The sequence below is a fragment of the Cebus imitator genome, unplaced genomic scaffold (assembly GCF_001604975.1).
Source record: "Cebus imitator isolate Cc_AM_T3 unplaced genomic scaffold, Cebus_imitator-1.0 Scaffold370, whole genome shotgun sequence".
NCBI lineage: Eukaryota > Metazoa > Chordata > Mammalia > Primates > Cebidae > Cebus > Cebus imitator.
In genome coordinates, this window is record NW_016107685.1 from 616,838 (window position 1) to 639,710 (window position 22,873).

General features: G+C 37.3%; 2 protein-coding genes across 2 annotated transcripts; both read right to left on the reverse strand.

Annotated features, from left to right (window-relative positions):
• Window positions 1–7,498: 7,498 nt before the first annotated feature.
• Window positions 7,499–9,034, reverse strand: LOC108288313 (olfactory receptor 10A4). Its single transcript, XM_017507199.1, has one exon. It carries the CDS (start codon window positions 8,869–8,871, stop codon window positions 7,897–7,899), a length of 975 nt encoding a protein of 324 aa, XP_017362688.1. The 5' UTR covers window positions 8,872–9,034; the 3' UTR covers window positions 7,499–7,896.
• Window positions 9,035–21,723: 12,689 nt separating this feature from the next.
• On the reverse strand, window positions 21,724–22,789 carry LOC108288314 (olfactory receptor 10A2). Its single transcript, XM_017507200.2, has one exon. The coding sequence runs from the start codon at window positions 22,773–22,775 to the stop codon at window positions 21,822–21,824; it is 954 nt and encodes a 317-aa protein (XP_017362689.1). The 5' UTR covers window positions 22,776–22,789; the 3' UTR covers window positions 21,724–21,821.
• Between the last annotated feature and the right edge of the window lie 84 nt (window positions 22,790–22,873).

Consider the following 22,873-nt stretch of genomic DNA (forward strand, 5'->3'; position numbering starts at 1 on the left):
AAAAAAAAAAAAAAAAAGAAAAGAAAAGAAAAGTATCTGTTCGGCAACCTACAGAATGGCAGAAAATTTTTGCGATCCATCCATCTGACAAAGGTCTAATATCCAGAATCTATAAGGACCTTAAGCAAATTTTCAAGAAAAATAGCAAGCAACTCCATCAAAAAGTGGGCAAAGGATATAAACAGACATTTCTCTAGAGAAGACACTTTTAAGGCCAACAGATCTATGGAAAAAAGTCATCACTGGTCTTTAGAGAAATCCAAAACAAAACCACAATGAGATATCATCTCACGCCAGTTAGAACGGCGATCATTAAAGTCAGGAAACAACAGATGCTGCAGATGATGTGGAGAAATAGGAACACTTTTACACTGTTGGTGTGAGTATCAATTAGTTCCACCATGTGGAAGACAGTGTGGCAATTTCTCAAGGATCTAGAACAAGAAATACCATTTGACCCAGAAATCCCATTACCGGATATATACTCAGAGGATTACAAATCATTATTTTATTGCCTCTTTATATAATTCAGAATATTTTATTGAATGCCAGATTTGGTGAATTGTACTCTGATGGATGCTGGGTATTTTTGGTACTCCTATAAATCTTCTTGAGCTCTGTTTTAGAATTCAGTTAATTTACTTGAAGATAATTTTGTTCTTTTATGTTTTGCTGTATGATTTGTTATGTGGGTCTGAAGCAGAGCTCAATCTAGGGACAAGCATTCCCCATTACTGAAATTAGACCTTGCTGCATCCTCTATCCAATATTCCATGAATTATGAGTTTTTCCAACCTGAATGTTGGGAACAGGAACTATTATGGACACTATGTGCATGCCAAGCACCTCTGATACTTCCTCAGATTATTTCTGATGGCTACTTCCCCAGCCTTGGACAGTTTCTTCAGATGTGTGTGCTTGACTCTATTAAATAGCCAAAATGAACCCCTTTTAGATCTTTAAGGTTCTCTTTCTCTGCGATCTCTCTTCTCTGTTATACATTCATAAGGTTTATCTCATTTGTTTTTAGTCTTTCAGCAATCACTTTCCCTTGTTGCTTGATGCCCATGTCTTGAAAGATCATTGTTTCATGTATTTTATGTGTTCTTATTTTACTGTTTTAGGTGACAGGTAAATCCAATTCCTGTTATCAAATTTTGGTCAAAAGTAGAAGTCCTTCAGAGTAATTTTGAATGACAGTTTTGTTAGATACAAAAATTTATACAGCCAGTATTTTCTTTCAGCAGTTTAAGAGCATTATCCCACTGTCTTCTGTCTTTTGCTGATTTTTGTGATTGTATAGATGCTTTTTATATATTCTCTCTTTTTACAGCATTTTGCTGTGATTTATTATTTGTTCGTTTGTTTTAGCAATCTGATTGGTGTTCACTGAGCTAGTATTTTTTTCAGATATTGCATCTCTTTTACTTCATTTTTTTATCCTGGAAATCTGATTAACCATGATTTAGACCTTTTTGCTTAGTTGAACTTTTATGCTCATTTATTTTCTCTCCTTTTTATTCTGTGCTTCAGTCTCCATACTTTCTACTGAACAAGACTACAGTTTATAAATTATCTTTTCTTTTTTGTATAATTTGTGATTGAGCCTACCTAGTGAATTTTCAGTTTAGCTTCTTTTTTAGTTTTATGTCTATTCATCTTTTTATGAATTGTAGTTATGAAAAAAAATTTCTTAAAAATATTAATAATAGTTATTTTAAACTTAGAACTCTAATATCTAAATCACCTCTAAATTTTTTTATGGATAATGGCAATATATCTAGACATAGACAAATAAATTTTCCATAAAAGATTGGCAAAACAAATGTCACAGATGTCACAAACATTTATAGATAAATTTTCTATTTTTTTCTCTTGGTTTTCAGTCATTTTTTATCCCTTTTATTAGCAAGTTTTATAATTTTTTCACTAGATTCTCCCCTTGTAGAGGCTCTGGATGATTTTTTCTTCCTAAGAGGATGCAGTTTTCTTTTGACAGGGTAAAAAGCAGATCAATTCAATCCAGTTGATGGTTGGTTTTGGTCTTTGTTAAGCTTGTTCTATCTAGGTTTGCATTTGCTCCTAAATTACGATCTTTGAGGGATCTCAGCTGAAAGCACAGAGTCATCTACCTCATAAGACTTAAACCCCACCCTCTATCTCCCAGCACCAATCAGTTATGAGATGCTCAGCTCATATTTTAAGCCTTTCACATGCTGCTTTCTTCTGAGTTTTCCTGAGTCTTTTCTTGTGTGTACACTGTTTAGGAGTCACAAACAACTTAGAAGTATATTGCATGCAAATATTTGGACTCGTTTATCTGTGGTTCCCTCATCTTTGTGATTTGATTCTCAATGTCAATATGTTTGGCAACCCCAAATTCTAATTTCTATCTTCTCGTTTCAGCGACTGCCACTTTATGCTAACACTCTCTTTTCCTCTTAGAGAATTGATGAATGCCTGTGGGGAAAATACTTGGGTGAATGTGGCACTTACCTTATTGTTCTTCCCTCATCCTACCTTTTCTCTTCAAGTCCTGTGTTTGCTGCTCTCCTGTATCTTTAAGCACTTGTTTCCTGTGTTTTGTCAGTCTTTTGCAGTTGTACAGTTGTTTGAGGGAGAATTATTTAAATGCAAAGTACTTCTTTGTGGCCAAAAGTGCTGACATTAAATGTGTCTTCAAAGTTCTCCAGGTGATTCTGATTCACAGTTCAAAATCATTGAACTACATCAATGTAATTGAGAGGCCAGGGGATTTTAAGTATGGTTGGAAAAGTGGATAGAGATTAGCACAAGTTGGGTATGTACAATTAGTGAAGGTTTTGCATTTTACTTGAATAGTAATGTAAAGCTGTGAAAAGTCTTAAAGCAAGGGTATGACATAATCTTATTTACATATTTAAAAGACTACTCAGGATTCTCCACGGATAGCAGATTATAGGGAAGCAAGATAGAAATAGGAAGATATGTTAGGAGGTACTGCTGTAGTCAACATATAATAGCAGTATACGATCAAAGAAAATTGGATATCGCATATATTTTGGAAATCATTTGTCAGGTTTGCTGATAGGTTGAATATGAGGGATGAAAGGTAGTGAGTAAATAAGGATGGCTCCTAAGGTTTTGGCTTGAGTCACTGAATAAATGGTGATAATATTTGCTGGTGAGTAGAAGAGGGGAATAAAAAAGCAAGGTTTTTTTTTTTAATTGTACTTTAGGTTCTGGGGAACATGTGCAGATCATGCAGGATTGTTGCATAGGTACATACATGGCAATGTGGTTTGTTGCCTCCAACCCCCATCACCAATACCTGGCATTTCTCCCCATGTTATTCCTCCCCAACCTCCGCTGTTCCACTGTCCCTCTCCTGGACCCTCAACAGACCCCAGTGTGTGATGTTCCCCTCCCTGTGTCCATGTGTTCTCATTGTTCAACACCCGCCTGTGAGTGAGAACATATGGTGTTTGATTTTCTGTTCTTGTGTCAGTTTGCTGAGAATGATGGTTTCCAGATTCATCCATGTCCAAAGCAAGTTTTATGGAAATGTTTTGGAAGTTTGAGATGCCTACTTGACATAAATGCAGAGATATGAAGAATGCAATTGGATACTGGATTTGAGCTCAGTGGAGATACCACATTTGAAGACATAATTTTGGGGGTCAGTAGTCTATACACAGTATATAAAGGCATGAAACTAGATAAAATCTTTTAGATAATCTCTAATATGGGAATAATAATAAGAATAGTTAATTCAAAGGGCTGTTTTAAAGAAAAAAGTAGAATTTTATGTGTAACATAAACTACAGAAATATGTATTTTTTTATTATATTTTCTAATCCAACCCTATTATGTAATTTACATAGAAATGATTAACTGCAATGGGCAGGGAGTAAATGCAGAGGTTATGTATTTTACACATTTTCGTGGACAATACAGACACCCTTCAGGTGGACAGATAAAAAGTTTTTATCATTTTTAATTCACATATTTAGTCAAAAAATACAGAATTGTTTTAAATATTGGAAACATAAAATATTGGTAAGTCAACATTTCTCTGCAGGGATTATATATGAATATCTATGAGGGATACTGGATAGTTGAATGTTTGTACTTATTTAACACTCCCAATTTATTTCATGGGAAATCAAATGCATATTAATTGCATTTTACCGTGCTTAAGTCACTGTGCTAGGCCATGCAGGAGATGTATGTTATAAACCCTGTCCTTACAAGCAAGCAACATAATCAAGGAGCAAATAAGTAAGACAGAATAAAAATATATCATATGTTTGTGTGCATGTGTTTTCTCAGAGAAGAAAATACTGTCAGGTTGAAAGCAATTGAATCCATGCTGTGAAAGAGGTAATATTTGAAATACAACTTGTAGGATGGTCAATTTATGAATGTATCACAATATTTTGAATGAGCAGAATAGTAATACAAATTTTAAATGGGCAATAAAAAAGTTTTAGGAAGACGTATACTTAACTCTTCTTTTGTAAAACAGGATTTCTAAGTTATGATCCAGAAAAAGAATCACATAGTCCTTGTAGAATTTATTGAAGATTATATGTAATATAGTATTGTGGCCCAAAGGAAATTACAACATGCAGGTTAGGTGAGGACTCTTTATTGGATTTTCTGGTATAAAGGATGAGCCTAATTTGATTATCAGATTTCTGATTTGGTTGACTAGGTAATGCTAGTCACAGTCTTTGAAACAGGAATGCAGTTCAAGAAGCAGGTTTGATAAAGAAAATGAGTTTAGTTTTTGATATGAGTTAAAAGATACCTTTGAGGCGCCTTTGAGAAATCACTGTGGATATGTCTTATGGACAGTTGCAAAAATCTGATTCTCAAGCTCGGAGTGATGAGGTTTTTTTTCTCTCTCTCTCTTCTTCTCTCTCTCCCTTTCATACCTTGTTTGTGGTATGTATGGTATGGGTATATGCCTGTGTACAAACTCATCAAGTTGTAGACATTAAATATATGCAGTTTTGTATATAAATTATACTTCGATAAAGCTATTTTTTTAAAAAGTAACAAAGTGAAAAAAAAAAAAAGCACCAAGGTTATTATTGGAACTTTGGGGAACACGGTATTTGTAATGGTTAAGTGTTTGTGAGAAAACTCCTTGAATATTGAGAATGAGTGGTCAAAGATGCAGAAAGAAAGCCAGAACACAGTGGTATTTGGGAAAAAAAAGGTATAGAAATATTCAAAAGAAATGCATGAGCAATGTAAGAGTTGTAATAGAGAGTAGCAAAATTAAGATTAAACATTGGACATGTTAATATAGAGGCCATTAATGATTTTGAAAGATGTATTTCCATGAAGTGATAGGAGCAGAAACTAGATTTCAGTGAATAAATAGTAAATGTAATGAAAATAAAATAGAAATTATAAACTTTGTTTTCCCCAGGAAGTTGTCTGATGCTAATGGGTATGGGCTTTCTTTAGGGATGATAAATTTGTTGGAAACTTAGATTGTGGTGATGGTTGCACAACACTGTGAATATGCTAAAAAAATTGAATTATAAACTTTAAATAGCTGAGTTTTAGAATATGTAAGTTATTTCAATAAAGATGGTACCAAAGTCAGAAAGTAAATGAGAAAGACAAGAGAAACATGATCAAGACTGTAATTCAGTTTTGTTTTAAGGATCAGGGCATGTTTATAGCTTGAGACAAAAGAGAGGAAGATGTTGAAGTTACAGGTGAAACAGTGAAGATACTACAGGGAGCATGGTCCATAGACAAGAGGCAATGAAATCAAGTATTTCTCAGATTAAGAGAAATAGGCATAAATGTGGGCATAGACAGGCACATTTTTAGATGTAAGGGCATAAGTAAAAATCATTTAAATCTGATCACCCCAATTTTCCTGATGAAGTAGAAGCTGTTTTCTTGAAAGAAGGAAGAAAGTACAGGGGAAAAGAGCAAAAACTTGGATATTAGTTGAAAAGGATACGGAATAACCAACTGCATTATTTTCTTATTGCTGCTGTAACAAATTATCACAAACCCTTAAAACAACATGGATTTGTTATCTGAGAATTCTAGAGTTTAAAAGTTCAAAATCACTTCCAGTGCACTAAAATTAAGGTGTCAGCAAGACCTACATTATTTTCCAAAGTCTCTAGGGGGACATTTTGTCCCCTTGATTTTTTCAGCTTCCAGGGGCTGCCTATATTTTTTGGCTCATGGCCCTGTCTTCTAATTTCAAAATCAGTAATGTATCACCTTCTGTCTTCTCTAAACTCTGCTTCCATACTTACATTTTTCTGTCCCTCCTTCTTATCATCTTGCCTACCTCTTAGAAGGACCCTTGTGATTAGATTGAGTCCACCAAGATAACTCAAGATAATCTCCCCATATTAGAACCCTTAAGTCAATCACATCTGCAGCCCTTTTACCATGGAAGGTACCACTTTCACAGGTTCCAGGGACTAGAATATAGATATCCTTGTGGGGAGGGGGCACTGTTTACCTTATTCACCAAGGTCAAGCAAAAGGAATGTGAAGAAGTGATTAAAGTTTGACCAAAATTGGAGACTATAGATTTTTAATGGTGTCAATCTGTTTGATTGTGTGATTGCCTTCATGCAAATAGAACCCCATGATCTGCCTTTTCTTTTGAAAATCCTTACTGTCATTTTACAGAATGAGCTATCTTTCAGAAGCTCTTGTGTCAAGAGAGCTAGAGGACACTTCATACAGGAAAGGAAACTGGTCCTGGTACTTCTATGGCACACAGAAGTAGGTTGTTTATATTGGTAAGGCAGACATGCCTGTGTAGTAAATATAATTTCACCCTTAATTATCAATGAATTGCTATGAGTATGTTTACACACAGTTATGTTGCCCATACCCAAGGCTGCTGTTTGCTGAGTTCGGAGTTGGACCATGTTCACTACATAAAATTATAAAGAGAGGCTACTACTTTGGTTGAAAGATACACAAGCTTGAAAAAGACAATTGATTCCATCCAATCACAATAAGATTACAGAAAAAAAATCTCATAAGCAAAGAATCTTTGGTTCTTTATGGTAGTTCCCCATAATTTCTCCACTTAACACTTGACTGGGAGCTCGTTATACCTTTTATGTCAAGCAGCTCTCATACACCAGGTGGATAATGTGAGATTTAGGCAGTTGTCACTGTGCAACAGCCTTTCTCCAGATGAGGCATAGTCTGCTCCTCAATTGCTAGTCCTCTAAACATGTATACTTTATAAACCAGTGGAGGATTTTTGTATCTTTTTATTATCTCTTTTTCTCACTAGATTGTAAATTCTATGGGGTAAAAAAAATTATCTGTTTTATTTACCAATATGTCTTCAGGGCCTAAACCAGGTGTGACACATGCTGAGTGCTGAATATAAATTTGTTAAAATGTTGAGTTCAAACTCAAAATGTGTTAGGAAAAATGAGTATAAGAATAAAACAAAACTCTACTATTTATTAGCATTATTATTGTTATTTTAATTATGTTGTAAACAAAGCCTAGAAACATGCAGGTAGGTTTTAGACAAATAGAAGAAAGTAAAGCAGAAAATTATAAAATGAAATGGATGAGGGAGTTTGAGAAAGGCTGAAACAAATCTTTTAAAATGGTAGATTATAATTATTGATCTTCAGAGGATCCTAATTTATATAAACTAGAAGCATCTCCAGAGACACTGGTACCACTGTCCCATAGAATACTCAGACTACGACAATGCTTTCTTTCATTCCTCATGTTCTTTCTTTCATAAATAAGTCTTAGTAGAAAGTTAAAAAAAAAAATCAGTAGGCATACTGTGTCACCTAAAAAGAGTAGAGACACAAAACCCACTTGAGGAATTCATTTTTTTGTGTGCTTACATTTTAACCCTTCAGTTTCCACCTAAGTCAATCATAGTTTCTGAGAGCCCAGGGTCCTGTGGATAACCCACTTCAGTGCAGCCTTCACTTCATTATTCCTTAAGCTGTAGATGATGGGATTCAACATGGGAGTCACCACTGTGTAAGAGAGTGACAGCAGCTTCTTGCTCTCGGGAGAGGCACTAGATCGGGGTCGGAAATACATGAGGATGGCAGTGCTGTAGAAGAGAGAGACAACCAGGAGGTGGGAGGAACAGGTGGAGAAGGCTTTGTGTTTCACCTCAGCCAAGGGCATCCTGAAGATAGTGGAGAGGATGCGGACATAGGATCCCAGGATCAGCAAGAAAGGAAAGAGAATGAATAGGACAGTGGCCGTCAGAGCCTCCAGTTCAAACAGAGAGGTGTCAGCACAGACCAGTGCAATGACAGGAGGGCTGTCACAGAAGAAGTGGTTCACCCTATTGGGGCCACAAAAAGGGAAACTGAAAATCCATGTGGTTTGCACAGTGGCCACTGGAAACCCTGAGAACCAAGAAGCAGCTGCCAGCTGGGCACAGGATTTGTGGCCCATGACAACTGGGTAGTGCAAGGGGTCACAGATAGCCACATAGCGATCATATGCCATGGTGGCCAGGAGGCAGCACTCAGCAGCCCCAAAAAAGAAGAAGAAATACATCTGAGTGGCACATCCAAGGAAGGAGATGGTTGTGTCTTGAATGATCAGGGTCCCCAGCATCTTGGGCACAATGACCAAGTTGAAACCTATCTCCAGGAAGGATAAGTTTCTGAGGAAGAAGTACATAGGACTTTGTAGTGCAGAGTCAGCTGTAGTGACCAAGATGATGAGGACATTGCCCATTAAAGTAACCAGGTAAATGGTCAAGAAAAGGATAAACAATAGAGCCTGAAGTTCAGTGGATAGGGCTGAAAAGCTCACAAGAACAAATTCACTGACAATTGTCCAGTTTTCCCACATCATTCTTCTGCCCAGGACTTCACTGGGCATTCAATATCTAGGAAGGTAGAAGAAATCTCATATGTTATTTACACCTCTATTATACTCTTATAAAAGGGACTTCCTGTGTCCTCATTCTTTACTTTACTTGTTATAGTTGTTGAGGATCAAACATCTATACTCTCCAAAATGTAATAAAAGAAATTTTAGCATTAGGCTTACATTTTTTGGGGAAGAATTCTACTTTTCCAGACTGAATTAGCATACCATCTATATCTACACATGTCCTGATTTTTCTGTTCTCTCTAGAGAATGGCCAAAATCACAGCTTTACGTTCATGCTCCTAACTTATCTCTCTTCAATAATGGTGCTAAGAAAGCCAGACCAAGCATTTATGAAGAGAGAGGTCTTGATACATAATGAAAAGTGGTGAAGTCAGGCAGGTATATCTTTTGCAAAACAAAAATGTAGGAAGGGGAAAATCAAAGAAATTGATTCAACAATTACCAGATGACTCCTGAGGAGGAGATCCAAATGGGTCCCAATCTCAAGAAGCCCATACTCAGGAAGGTTTCACTATATTGTAAGAATCTCAGTTTCTACACTCTAAAAATTGCAGTGTAAACAGAAGACACACAACATAGGCAGTGTGGCTTATGTTGATCCCAGGGATGAGTATTTTCCAAGTAGTTATATGTGTCAAGATAGCATCAGAACTATGGACAGAATGTAGATGGGTTAAGCATGAACTTTTTCATTAGCTCTCTTGGTTCACTTGTGTCTTGACTCTCAATAAACTTGAAGCTCACATTTTAAATGTTAATAAAATCCAACTTCAATATGCAAGTGTGACTAATAATATGAAATCCTATGAAAAGGAAACAAAAGATTTCATCATTGCATTAATAACTAAGCTTTGAAATTGGGACCCTGAAATTCTTTGCGATGACTATAAACATATAGAGGAATAGTCTGAAGCACTTAGCATGTTGTCTGCTATACTGTACAAATTCCATAAATGTTGACCATTATAATTATTGATATAATGTTAGGCTTATCTTCTAAAATTTTCTTATCCAACTCATTGCCAAAACTCATTATAGCCCCTCTATTCAATCTCTAAGATAAAATAATAATTTATTCAATAAATATTTATTATCAGAAGATAATTCTGTATGCCATGCTCTGTTTTAGATACTGAAGATAATACATTTGTAAATAAAACAAGCAAAAATCTCTGCCCTTATAAAACTCATCTTATCATAGGGAAAACAGGTTATAAACAAATTATGTTAGTAGAAAGTATAGTATATAAGAGCAATGGAGAAGAATAAAATAGTGGAGAAGGAGATAAACACTTGAGGTGGAAAGTGTCAGGGAAATCTTCACTGATAAAATGATATTTAAGTGAAGTTCTGAGCAGGGGCAAGACGTGAATTTAGAGTGGTGAAGGAAGGAGGGAGGTAAAGAGAAAAAAATTAGAAAATGCTATTTTTTTTTTTTTGCTGATTCATATTCATAAAAAAAATTCAACCAGGGAATCACCTTTTTTCTTTTTTTGAGACAGAGTCTTGCTCTGTCGCCAGGCCGCATGCTGGAGTACAGTAGCACAACCTCGGCTCACTGCAATCTCTGCCTCCTGGGTTAAAGCAATTCTCCTGCCTCAGCCTCCTGAGTAGCTGGGACTACAGGCCCACGCTACCACGCCCAGCTAATTTTTGTATTTTTTAGTAGAGACGGGATTTCACCATGTTGGCCAGGATGGTCTCCATATCTTGACCTCATGATCCGCCTGCCTCAGCCTCCCAAAGTACTGGGATCATAGGCGTAAGCCACCACGCCCAGCCAGGGAATCACTTCTTTTGTGAAAACATCCTTTATACCTTATCTACTTTCATACTAACAATGAACATTTATGAAGCATCAAATAAGTTCCACACACCATTCTAAGTGTTTTGCATGTATTATCTTATTTAATTCTCACAACACCTGAAGATATGGAGAGTATTATACCCATTTTACAGTCAAGGAATCTGAGACCCAAAGAAGCTGAGTAATTATTTCAGCAAGTGTTTGCATCCTGGATGGTCTGCGTCCATGTAAGGGATTTGGCCATCAAGTGACACTTGCACTCACTTTTTCAGAATGGGAATAAATCTGAGCCCATAGGTGAGGACAAGCCAGTGTTCAGTACAGGGTGGTAGTAAGAGCAAAGCAACACAATTTCTAAAGATAGGCAGAAATTCTAATACATTAGTAACATTGGAGAACTAGAATACCATTTTCATAGTTCTTATTTTAGAATAATCATTAATGTATGTAGCTGTCTTATACTGTAGATGACATGCTCCTTGGAATAGAAATTGTGTTATTCAATTTTTTACCCCAATGCCAAGAAAGGTAGATGCCAGGTAAATTGTTATTGAATGAATTAATAGATAATGAAGAAAATGTGGTAAATAATCAAGGAAACATCTATACCTACACAAAGTAGGTACCGTGAGCCCCATTCATAAGGAATTTTGACAAAAACACAAAAGAATATGATATAGCATCATACAATTAGCTTAGACTTAAGCAATAATAAGAGATATAAATGTACTTGTCTGCTTCCTCCATCTCAAAATCCCTCTTTGTAGTTCCCCTATTTCAGTAAATGGCACCACCCCAAAGTACAAGCCAGGAACTGGGATATAATCCTTTAATTTGTCCCCCAAATTTGATTATTTTTACTCTTAAATACTAATTCAGTGTCACCTCTCCAGCTCCACCACCACCGAATTTAGTTTCTGGATTTCTCTGGCCTGGAGTATGGTAGAAACCTGCTTCCAGTTCATTCTCTCTAAACCATCCTTGGCTTGTGTGTGATCTGTCAGCAACTCCGATTAAGTCACTTACATGCTTAATGTCTTTCAATTACTCCATGTGGCCTCTGGGATAAAGTAAACTCTTTAACAAGGTCTTTTCCTATGATCTCTGCTTATTTTTCCAGTTTCAAATCCCCAGTGCAGCTATTTTTCAGTCGTACAAAAATACTTTGTGTTCCTTACACACAACATAGTCTCTCAGTATGCCTGTGTTTGTGCATGTGGCGCTCTTTTGTTGGAATCCTTTCCCTGAAACTATGTACAACTTTTTTTTTAGGTTTTGGATTATTCTTATTTGCTTTACTTCAAATTATTTACCCACACTTTCTTTATTTTTAATTGATATGTAATAGTATAGTACATAGGTATAGTACATATTTTGGGGGTACATAGGATATTTTGATACATGCATATACAATGCATAATGATAAAATTAGGGTGATTGGGATATCCATCACCTTAAGCATTTACCGTTTCTTTGTGTTGGGATGGTCATTATGTTAAGTAAAATAAGCCAGGCCCAGAAAGACAAATATCACATGTTCTTACTCATAGATAGGAGCTTAAAAAAGTGTAACTTTCTGCTCATCTTGCAAGAATTGACTAAAACATCACCCTCTTTTTGAAGTTTCCGGCCCTCCCTTGGCAGAAAGAAGAATGGTTTTTTTTTGGCTGTCTCATAACACTTTGTGTACTGCTCTCTTAGAGTACTTTTATAATAATGTGCTTGTGCATCTATTTATGCTATCTTATTTGTTAACATCATGAGGACAAATCTATGTGTTCATCCTGTATCTTCTGCACCAAGAGTGCTGACTGCAAGTGCTCAGTGTTTAATGCAGCCTAAGGTTTAATTATTTTTATAGTACTTTGATGACACTGTTGGATCTCTAACTGAGCCTACAGTCAAAGTCAGAACTCTGAGTGTTTTTTTAAAATAAGTGGTATATTGGGTTTTGTCTTCCAAGTTATATTTCTTTTGTTTAAATATTTTGCTATGTTCTGAGAAAATATTTTAAAAGCTTTACTCTAATATAATAACTTTATATCACTCAGTGTGCCTCAGGTATCCACTCCCCTAAAATATTTGATCAAACTGTTTTCTGGGAGAGAGTCAAGACACTGAGGCACACCAATTAAACCATATCCTAAAATTGATTGACACCAATTTTTTAATCTATACTTTCTGGGCAAAACCATCTACTTTTTCTATCAGTGACCTTAAATCATTTCAGATACTGGTTGGGTTTAAAAACACACAGTTATAAGTACTGTCATCTGAAACATATCTCTTTAATGTGACAACAAATATCTCATGAAAGAAGTAATCAAATGTCTTAGTGAAGCACAGCCAAACCATTTTGGCCCTCATTCCTTAATCTGAGATCTAATGTCAACTTCCTTGTAAAGACTTTTCGACCATCCTCATTCCCCAACTGGGTATAATTAATTATTCTCTCCTTGTCTTCATCATCATATTTAAAAGTATACCTATTATAGCAATGGTTTTATGTATTAATTATTTTTACATATATGCCCTTTCCTGTAAATTGTATACTCCTTGGAGACAGAAACAAAATCATATCTATCATTATGTCCATATTACATTGCTTGGTCCATATTAATAATAAATATTTGTTGAATTATGAGTTAACATTTAATGATATTAGTTAATTGGCCTACCATACAAATATTTATCTTAAAAAGTTAATGATGTTCTTTTTCATAAAAGTATTAGTGAATCCATGATGGATTAAAGTAATTGCTATTTTTTTAAGTTTTTGTAAACAGTCCTTTTAACAATGTTTTGAGTTATTGTCTGTTTTAAATTATAAGAGAGATGGAAATAAATGTAGAATTCTAAAACTCTATACAAATTGAATTCTTATTGTCCTAATTATTATGATTGATAATACTATAGAAAAACAAACAAAACAAAACAAAGCAAAACAAAAAACCTCTAAACCTCAATTTTTGGTGAAACAGTGTTGGATAGATAGAAAAAAAAAAATCCAGCGAAGTGTAGTTGAGGCCCATTATAGTAGAAACCAGAGAAAAATTGCAGCACAGCATAGTTTGTGAATTTCCTAAAGATACACACCAGATGATACTAGTTAGCCACTGACTAACATGTGACTAAAGGCTGGGAAGAAAAAGGTTCTCAGGCCAAAAATTCAGATGTTATCAGAGTATTGCTGCATAGTCAGTAAATGAAGCTGAGAGAACCCGAATATACCTAATAGTATGTTTGCTTGTGTTTTGGGGTTTTTTGTGTTTGTTTACTTTTAGAGCAGGGATGTCCTATCCCTTTTTTCAAGCCAAATTCTATAGGGAATCACAATACTTAAATCCATAAGGAAAAGCAAGGGCAGGGGCAGGGCCTCAGGACTCTACTGCTTGGGTTTTACTTTCTCCTGTCCCCTGAAATGTCCCCCTCAGGCATCTTAAGGGCCCTAGGGCTGCAAGAAACAAAATGTGAAAATCTGATTCAGGACTTTTGAAATGCCTCCTTCTCATACTTGTAATTCTATATTTTCCTTCATTTATCTTTATCCCTCTTTAACCGGCTCCTTCATATTTTCTTTTTGGATCTATCCTTCCCTCACTTTCTCTTTCATATCTTTCAACTTTCTCTTGTTTTTATTTATTTTTTTTTTTTTTTNTTTTTTTTTTTTTTTTTTTTTTTTACGTTTTTCCTCTACTAAGTAGGGAAGGGATGGTAGAGGGAACGTTTTTGGGAAGATGTGAAGAATTCCTGTAACTACATGCATGTAGCTGTGGCTGTCAGGATGTTATGCAGTATAATTCAGGCACTATTTTACTATTAGTCTTGCAAAGCACAGAACCTTTGTTTCTTTGATAAGTGTGGTTGTGACTGAAGACATCAGAGAGAGATGGGAGACAACCCTAGGGGGAGGCAAAACCTATGGGAAACTTAGTTGAGATTGCCTGGTTAGCCACTTCTCTGTCCAGAGTATCTACTTTCAGGGATAATATCTTAGAGAGTCTGTGTTTTGTTTCAATAGGAAAAACTAGATAACATAAGAACTTTGTGAAACTACCACATAAATGATGGTCTGAGACCTAAAGGCAAGGACTTCGGAGCCCTAAGTTCAGATTTAAAATTCTAGCTATGCATTTATTCACTTATTTATTTTTAATTGAGATGCTGAACTGCTGACTTGACCTTTTCTGAGTTATGTTGTTCTCAGTTGTAAAATGATAATTATAATTAACGTATTATCTACCTGAGAGGGTAGCTGTGAGAGCAAAATAACAGATAACATATATGCAAACATTTTTAACATTCTAAAGCATAATACATATCTTACCATTTTGTTCTATCCTTTCCTAGATTCCCTATTTTGTCAAGTCCTATAAAATTCCGGGTTCTTTTTTGGGGGCCTATGCTCTCTTTTCCTGTCTTTGAGAAATGTGTGTAAGAAGACGCATTTTTTTGTGGTAAGCCTCTATACAATATACAAGAGGTTGCAAGTCTGTGCCCCATCTTCTCAGCCTTTACTCACCTCCTGCCAGTGACCTTTGTCTGTATAAATTCCAGAGAAGCCCTGGTCTATATCAGTCACTCTAGAGCAGCCGTAGGCTATTTCTGAGTGAGTGACTCCAGGAGAGTCCTAAATTATGGCTTTGTCTGTTGTAAGTCATTCCAGAGAAGCCCTGGGCTGTGTCAGTGGCATCAGTCATTCCAAAGATGCTCTGGGCTGTGCTTGTCTCAGTCCACAATGCTGGTGAATTCTGGATTGCATCTTTGTCACATTCTCAGAGAAGTTTTGTCTCAGGGTTGTGTCGGTCACACTTAGGTAAATCCTGGGCTGTGGCTGGGTCAGTCCCTGTGAAAAAGCCCCAAGTTGTGCAGCATCTTGTCACTCTAGAGGAGTTCTGCACTGGATCTGTGTCAGTCACTCTAGAGGATTCCAGGCTGAGTCTCAGGACTATTTCATTCCCTGCTGTTTACTGTAGGGAAGTGATTCTCCCAATGCTTCATTTCCTAAGGTGAAGTCATAGATTCACTTTCTAACAGGTATAAGTTTTGGGGAGTTCCCAGGAGTGCAAAAATTCTTGAAGATGCTGCAATCTTTTAATTAGAGGAAGGTCTTTGCTGCAGCTCCAACTTTTTCTGCACTTACGAGGCTACAAGTGTAAAGGGACAAAACTCAGTGGTCTATCTATCCTCCAAGGTTTATACCCAGGAGAGATTCGAGGAATATACCAGTATTCTTTCCATCGTTCTCCTCACTTTTAATTATTTTGGGCTGGTTATCAAGAGTATTTCTGATCTGGACTCGAGAAGTTTTCAGGCATGAAGAGGATAACCAATTAATCATTGTCTAAACCAAGTAGAGACTATTAATAAAAACCATAAACAGTTCATTGGGGATGCCGTTGATTGGGGCAGTGATTATCTTCAGGTTAAGATGAAGAAATTCCAACTAACAGTTTCAACATTCTAACCTTTCTGCAATAGGATTTGAAGTTGAGGGAGTAAGGCAAAGAAAATGTTTTGGGATAAAATTTCCCCCAGATAATAGGGGCTTCCTTCATTCAAAGACCCAAATGGACATCTGAATATTTCTTACTGTTTTTGAAAGAGATCTTTGATTGCATGTTTCTTATTGAAAGTAGCAATCTTATGTGCCTTGATCGTTACTGTTTGGTTAGTATCCAGCATGGTATCTGCACTTATGCACTTGAATTTTTCCACAAGGCATATTTAATATACTGATTTGTCTCACTCCTAGCTATATAACTTGAGATTTTCTATTTTGATTGATTAGGATGACATGCTCATCTTGCACTTTGTTCTAAGGAAATACTTCACATTTCCCAAAAACTTGATAATAGAGAGGTTACTCAGTAGATAAAAATTAATGGCTATTTATTGTTCCCCTGATAACCCTTTTCTTCTTCCAGTATATGCTCCAAATCCCTGTTGGTTCCCATGCTTACTTGGGATTACAACCAAAGATAATGTGAGAGTAGATATGGTCACCTGAGTCCTCACTGCCACTCTTCATCTCATCCTCTCCCTCTCCCCTGGTCCTGCTCTCTAGAATTTGGAGGAGGAACAATTGTAACACAGGCTGCAATGGCCAATAAACAAATGCACAAGATCCACTTTGAGTCCTGCTTCATTCATCCAACAAATATTTAGTGGATATCTAACAAGTAGCAGGCACTAGAAATTTAAATTAAATTTAATAGACATTGTCCTTGGCCTCATGGAACATACAGTTTAGAAGGGGAGGCAAACATCAAACAACCATGTAAAAATGTGCAATTATAACTGTAATTAACACGTAACTAGAAGAAAGCTATGTATCTTCAAAAATAGCACCACCATTTCTCCTTTCCCTGGACATAAACAATAAGCCTGAGAGACATGGATAATAATTTAATAAAATTATTATGAGCAGCAACCCCAAAGCTTCAGCTTTATTTTAGGATTGCTAAACAAGAAGCCTTTAAGAGGTAAATCAATCAGTCATGACCTACTGTCTCAGTCCCAGAAATCTCAAAGGGGACCACTATAAAAATGGGAGATGAAAAAAAAAAAATCACTGCCCTGTGTAATGAGGTATGGTTCTGAATCCACTGTGAAAAATAAAGATACCTTGAAAATAATGAATTAAATAAGAAAATATTTATTTTCTACATGTGTGTAGACTCTTATTTCTAATAATTAACGTATATCTCTGGGAGACGATTTTGAATATTTGTGTTTGGTTCAAATTACTCATGGAACAATCTGAAGAAAAAAATAGATGTATCAGTTGCTGATACATCTACCCACACTGGTGGGTAGGTATTGAATTTGGAAATGTCTCCACACATTGAATTGTGTTTGACATTTAGAGTGTTAGTGATCATTATTTTCCATGGTAATCTTTTTGCTTGTAAAAATTGATGGGGTACATGTGAAATTGTTACATGTACATGCTGCATGATGAAGTGATCAAGTCAGAGTATTTAGGGTGTCTCTCACCCTGGAACAATACATTTTTTTTTTTGAGACACGCTCCATCGCCAGGTGCCAGGCTGGAGTACAGTGGCGCAATCTCGGCTCACTGCAACCTCCGCCTCCCGGGTTCAAGCAATTCTGCCTCAGCCTCCTGAGTAGCTGGGACTACAGGCGCAAGCCACCACGCCCAGCTAATTTTTGTATTTTTCATAGAGACGGGGTTTCACCATGTTGGCCAAGATGGTCTTGATCTCTTGACCTCTTGATCCACCTGCCTCAGCCTCCCAAAGTGCTGGGACTACAGGCATGAGCCACCGCGTCCAGCCATACATTTTTGTTTCACTATAGTCATCCTATATAAATGTTCTGATTAAACCCTTTTGGTTTTTTCTTGACTCATACACTCAGATGATGACAAGGACTTCTAACAGGAGGACTGTAGTGGACACTGTTGTAGTTCCTTCTTAATCTTTCTGAGTCACTTTTACTGGTTCTGTGCCTCCTTTCTCAGCTTCTTTGAGGTTTACTTTAAAAAAAAATTATCAACTTAGTGAACATATCCGCCACCTCCAAACGTTTTTCGTGTGTGTGTGTGTGTGTGTGTGTGTGTGTGAACACTTAGCACAGGCTTTACTTGATTTCTTTCTAATAGCTCGCATCTGAGAGCTTCAAAAGAATGCCCTTGGGCATTAGGAACCCTCTTCAGGACACAGAGGTGCCTGAGAGTTTTACTTGTCCCCTTCCTTCACTCACCTCACAGTCCACCAGTAGCCAATGGATGGCTGGAGTGGAACAAAAGCCTACTTCCTATGCCCTGATATGAACAAACTCTGAGATTTATGTATGCTCTGGATTTCCTCACTGGATCAGGTTGAATTTGGGATTTCAATAGAAATTGCACCTTCGTTTAGCCTCTTCACCATTTCTACTCAACTTTCCCCATTCAATTAACGGCTTTGCCTTAACAAGTCAACTTTATTTGAGTCCTTGACTCCATATCCAATTCTAGGAGAACCTGGCCTGTGATGAAAGCCTTTGGTCCTAAGACAAGTCTAATTCCCATGGGTTTAGGGTAGATATTCCTAAAAGTTGGAAAGGGATTCATAACACAGTGATATGAAGGAAAAAGCTTAGGCTTGACTTTCTGTGTAAATACTATTCATTTATTTTATACCTCTTTTATGGATCCCTTCCAGGCTTTCAGAACACGTATGCTCTACTACAGGAATTGGTTTTGCTCTAGAATCTGCCCTCCTCTCTTGAGCAGTGCATTTCCCCACATATAATCTACTTTTAAGACTCCTATCAATTCGTCCTCCAAAATTATTTTAAATTAATTCCTATACATATCATTCCACTCCAGGTCACCATCATTTCTCAGTTGGACTACCCACTCATTTATTCATCTTATATACACAACTGAAATATCAGAGAGTGATTTCATTGTAATGTGAAAATTTTTCTTGGGCAAGACAAATCTTCAACAATGAGGTAAATATCTTTAGGCTTTGGCATCAGGAACCCTTATGGCTATGTTACAGAAAAATTTTAAAGTGTGCCTGCATCTAAGGTCTCATCCCCAGAGAGGAGTATCCCTTGCTTTATGCAGCTTTTGGCTCCTGGCAAGTGGCCTTGACTCTCATGACCACCTAAGGACTACTCCCTCCCCCAGTTCAAATTGTCTCAGCATCAAACATCATTGTTCTAATCAAAGCATTGTTGGTATTTTCATTCTACTGTTGTTGCATATTTTACCTATCTACTGTGGCAACCTCCAGCCTCAATGAGCTGCCTGTCTGGGCAGTCTACATTGTCTCTCTCGGGACCAAATGTTGTTTCTATTAATGCCCTGTCTTCGAAGTTGCATGTATTTTGAGTCTAGCCCTAACCCTAGCCATACTTCCCCATAATATCTTTAATGCAAAGGTTTGTATAACATAAGCTTTTCAGGAATGCCTATGGCATATTGAAAGAGAAACACTCATGCCTGTAATCCCAGCCTGTGGGAGGCCGAAGCAGGCAGGTCACTTGAGGCCAGGAACTCCAACATTGCAAAACTCCATCTCTACTAAACACACACACACACACACAAATTAGTTTGGCATGGTGTAGCATGCCCGTAATCCCAGCTATTTGAGAGGCTGAGGCACGAGAATTGCTTGAACCCAGGAAGCAGAGGTTGCAGTAAGCTGAGATTGTGCCATTGCACTCCAGCAGCCTAGGTAACAGAGCAGACCCTGAAAAAGGAAGGAAAGAGGAAGGAAGGAAGGAAGGAAGAAAGGAAGGAAGAAAGGAAGGGAGGGAGGGAGGGGGCGAAAAGAAAAGAGGAAAGCAATGGAATGGAAAGGAAAGGAAAGGAAAGGGAAACACTTATGCTGCATGCAGTGGCTCACACCTGTAATCCCAGCACTTTGAGGGGCTCAGGCAGAAGAACTGCTTGAACTCAGAAGTTCGATACCAGCCTGGGCAGTGTAGCAAGACCTCGTCTCTACTAATTTTTCGTAAATAACCAGGTATGGTGGTGTACACCTATATTTCCACCCACTAGGGAGGCTGAGGCAGGAGGATGGCTTGAGCCCAGGGGTTTGAGGCTACAGTGAGCCATAATTCTGCCACTGAACTCTAGTCTGAGTGATAGAGAGAGACTCTGTCTCGAAGACAAAACAAAACAAAACAGAAACATTTGAGCAGTTCTTATTTTTGAAGAGTTACAGAAATGTTGGAAGAAGACAAGCATGTAAAAATAAGTACATGTACATTTTGTACATGTAGTACATACAAAACTTATTTATTAATAAACTTGAAATGGGTGCATATAAGAAGGAGTGATTTATGCCGCTTGAGGACTCACAGTGGATGGAGTCTTGAGAGATGGGATAGATTCAGCTAAAATAAAGAAACTTTCAAAAGAGAAAATGAAACACCAAGACATCACCAATTGCTAATTATCTAATCTATAACTCAGAAGTTTGTCTTTTCTCTGATTTAATCATCCATTTCTTTTTATTCAAAATTTTTTCAAATTAAAATTTCATTGAGTTTTTATAAAATATTAAATAATCAAAATTCTAAACGTTTCATGACAAATGTTATTGACGTGTTATGGGGAAACAAACACCTCATAGATTGCTGGTGAGAGCATAAAATGGTACAGTAAGTTCAGAGGAGAGCTAGATAGACAATCAATATACAGCAATGTTATTTAACATGTATTTAACTTTTGCCCAAGAAATCCAGTTTTTAGATTTCTAATTGTCAGGTACACTAGCAAAAATATAAAAAAGATATATGCATAAGTCTGTTATGTACAGCATGATTTGTAGTACTAAAAGACTGGCTAAATTAGGGCACATCTACCAACAGAGTACTATCAGGTTATAATAAGGAGAAATCTTGTGGTTAAAGAAGACTTATTCTGAAGTCAGCTGGGATTTGTTTTAAAAGCTATGGCTGAAATTTGCGACATTATTTCAACAAAACATAAGAACCTGAATATGGAATAGACAGCTTAGGGAAGATCAGGTTATACTTCCTGGGAAAAATCTAGTGAGAAGGAAATGGTTATTGGGGTTACAAAGGCATACGCATGTGAACTTTTGATCTATTCTTGTACATGCATACTGCATACCAGTAAGCTTAAAAGAACTAACACTGCTCAAGGGCATGAGAACTGAAGTAAGATGGTGAGGAGAGTTATGTGTTGGGAAAGATCATGGGATTTTCTGTCTCATGAATGGAGAGTCAGATTTGCCCAGAGAAAGAAAAGTGACAAGATGATTTTTAATGGGTTTTACCCTCTGTTACTATGTGTGCTCCCATGTTATAATGACTAGCATTTTCATATTGTACACAATGTATGCCACACACAAATGTAAATATCTGGAAACACTTGGCCACAGAAGTGCTGACATACCAATTGAAACAAGAAAAACAATGTAAGTCTACAATGGGCAGACAGAGAAGTTTTCTTAATTGGTGGTGCTAGGTTGAAACTACTTCTGTGCTCTATTCTCTCCTCTCAGCTTTCCAAAAGCCATTTGGAAATGGCAGCTGTGCTTCATCTCATTGGATATATGGAAAGATACAGAAAGGAATCTCAAATCTGGGACTCACTGTTTCTCATCCAGTAAAATGCAGTCTTGCTTCCTAAGGCCTATGGGATACAGTTTTGGAGGGCTAGGGCCTTGCATATCGTCCTGCTGAGGGCATTCTTCACCTCACTATTTCTCAGGCTGTAGATAATGGGGTTCAACATGGGAGTCACGACAGTGTAGGACAATGATAGGAGCTTCTTGCCCTCAGGAGAATTATTTGACTTAGGCCGAAAATATGTGAGGCTTACTGATATATAGAAAAGTGAGACAACAAGGAGGTGTGAAGAGCACGTAGAGAAGGCTTTATGCTTCCCTTTAGCTGATGGGATCTTGAGGATGGCAGCAGCAATGCGAGTGTAGGAACACAAGATCAGCAAGCAAGGGACCATGACCACCAGAATGGTTCCAACGATGGCGTAGATCTCAAACAGTGCTGTGTCTGCACAGACCAGCCTCAGCACAGGTGGGCTGTCACAGAAGAAGTGGTTCACCTTGTTGGTGCCACAGAATGGAAAGCTGAAGAGCCACGTGGTCTGCACAGTAGCTACAGGAAAGCCTGGGAACCAGGAGGCAGCAGCCAGTTTGGTACGTGTCCTTTGGTTCATGATGACTGGGTAGTGCAAAGGACTGCAGATGGCCACATAGCGGTCATATGCCATGATGGCCAGGGGGAAGCATTCAGCCACCCCAAAGAAGAAGAAGAAGTACATCTGAGTGGCACAGCCAAGGAAGGAGATGGTTATGTCCTGGGCAAGTAGAGTCCCCAGCATTTTGGGTACGATGACTAGGTTGAAGCCAATCTCCAGGAAAGACAAGTTTCTGAGGAAGAAGTACATGGGGCTGTGTAGCATGGGGTCAGCTAGGGTAACCAGAATGATGAGGCTGTTTTCCATCAGGGTGACCAGGTAGATGGTTAGAAATGTCAGGAAGAGCAATGACTGTATTTCAGTAGGCAGCGAAGAGAAGCTCATGAGGATAAACTCACTTATTCTTGTCCAATTTCCTGTAGCCATAAGTATGAGCAAAAGTCCCCAGCTGTGGTCACAGAGAAAAAGTCTTCATTAGAAATCAAATTCTCAATTTTTTTCAGATTCCCTTTTAGTGTCAGGGA

Excerpts from the sequence above, each read along its gene's own strand:
- LOC108288314 (XM_017507200.2), bottom strand. The coding sequence starts at position 22,775 with ATGGCTACAGGAAATTGGACAAGAATAAGTGAGTTTATCCTCATGAGC.
- LOC108288313 (XM_017507199.1), bottom strand. The coding sequence starts at position 8,871 with ATGCCCAGTGAAGTCCTGGGCAGAAGAATGATGTGGGAAAACTGGACA.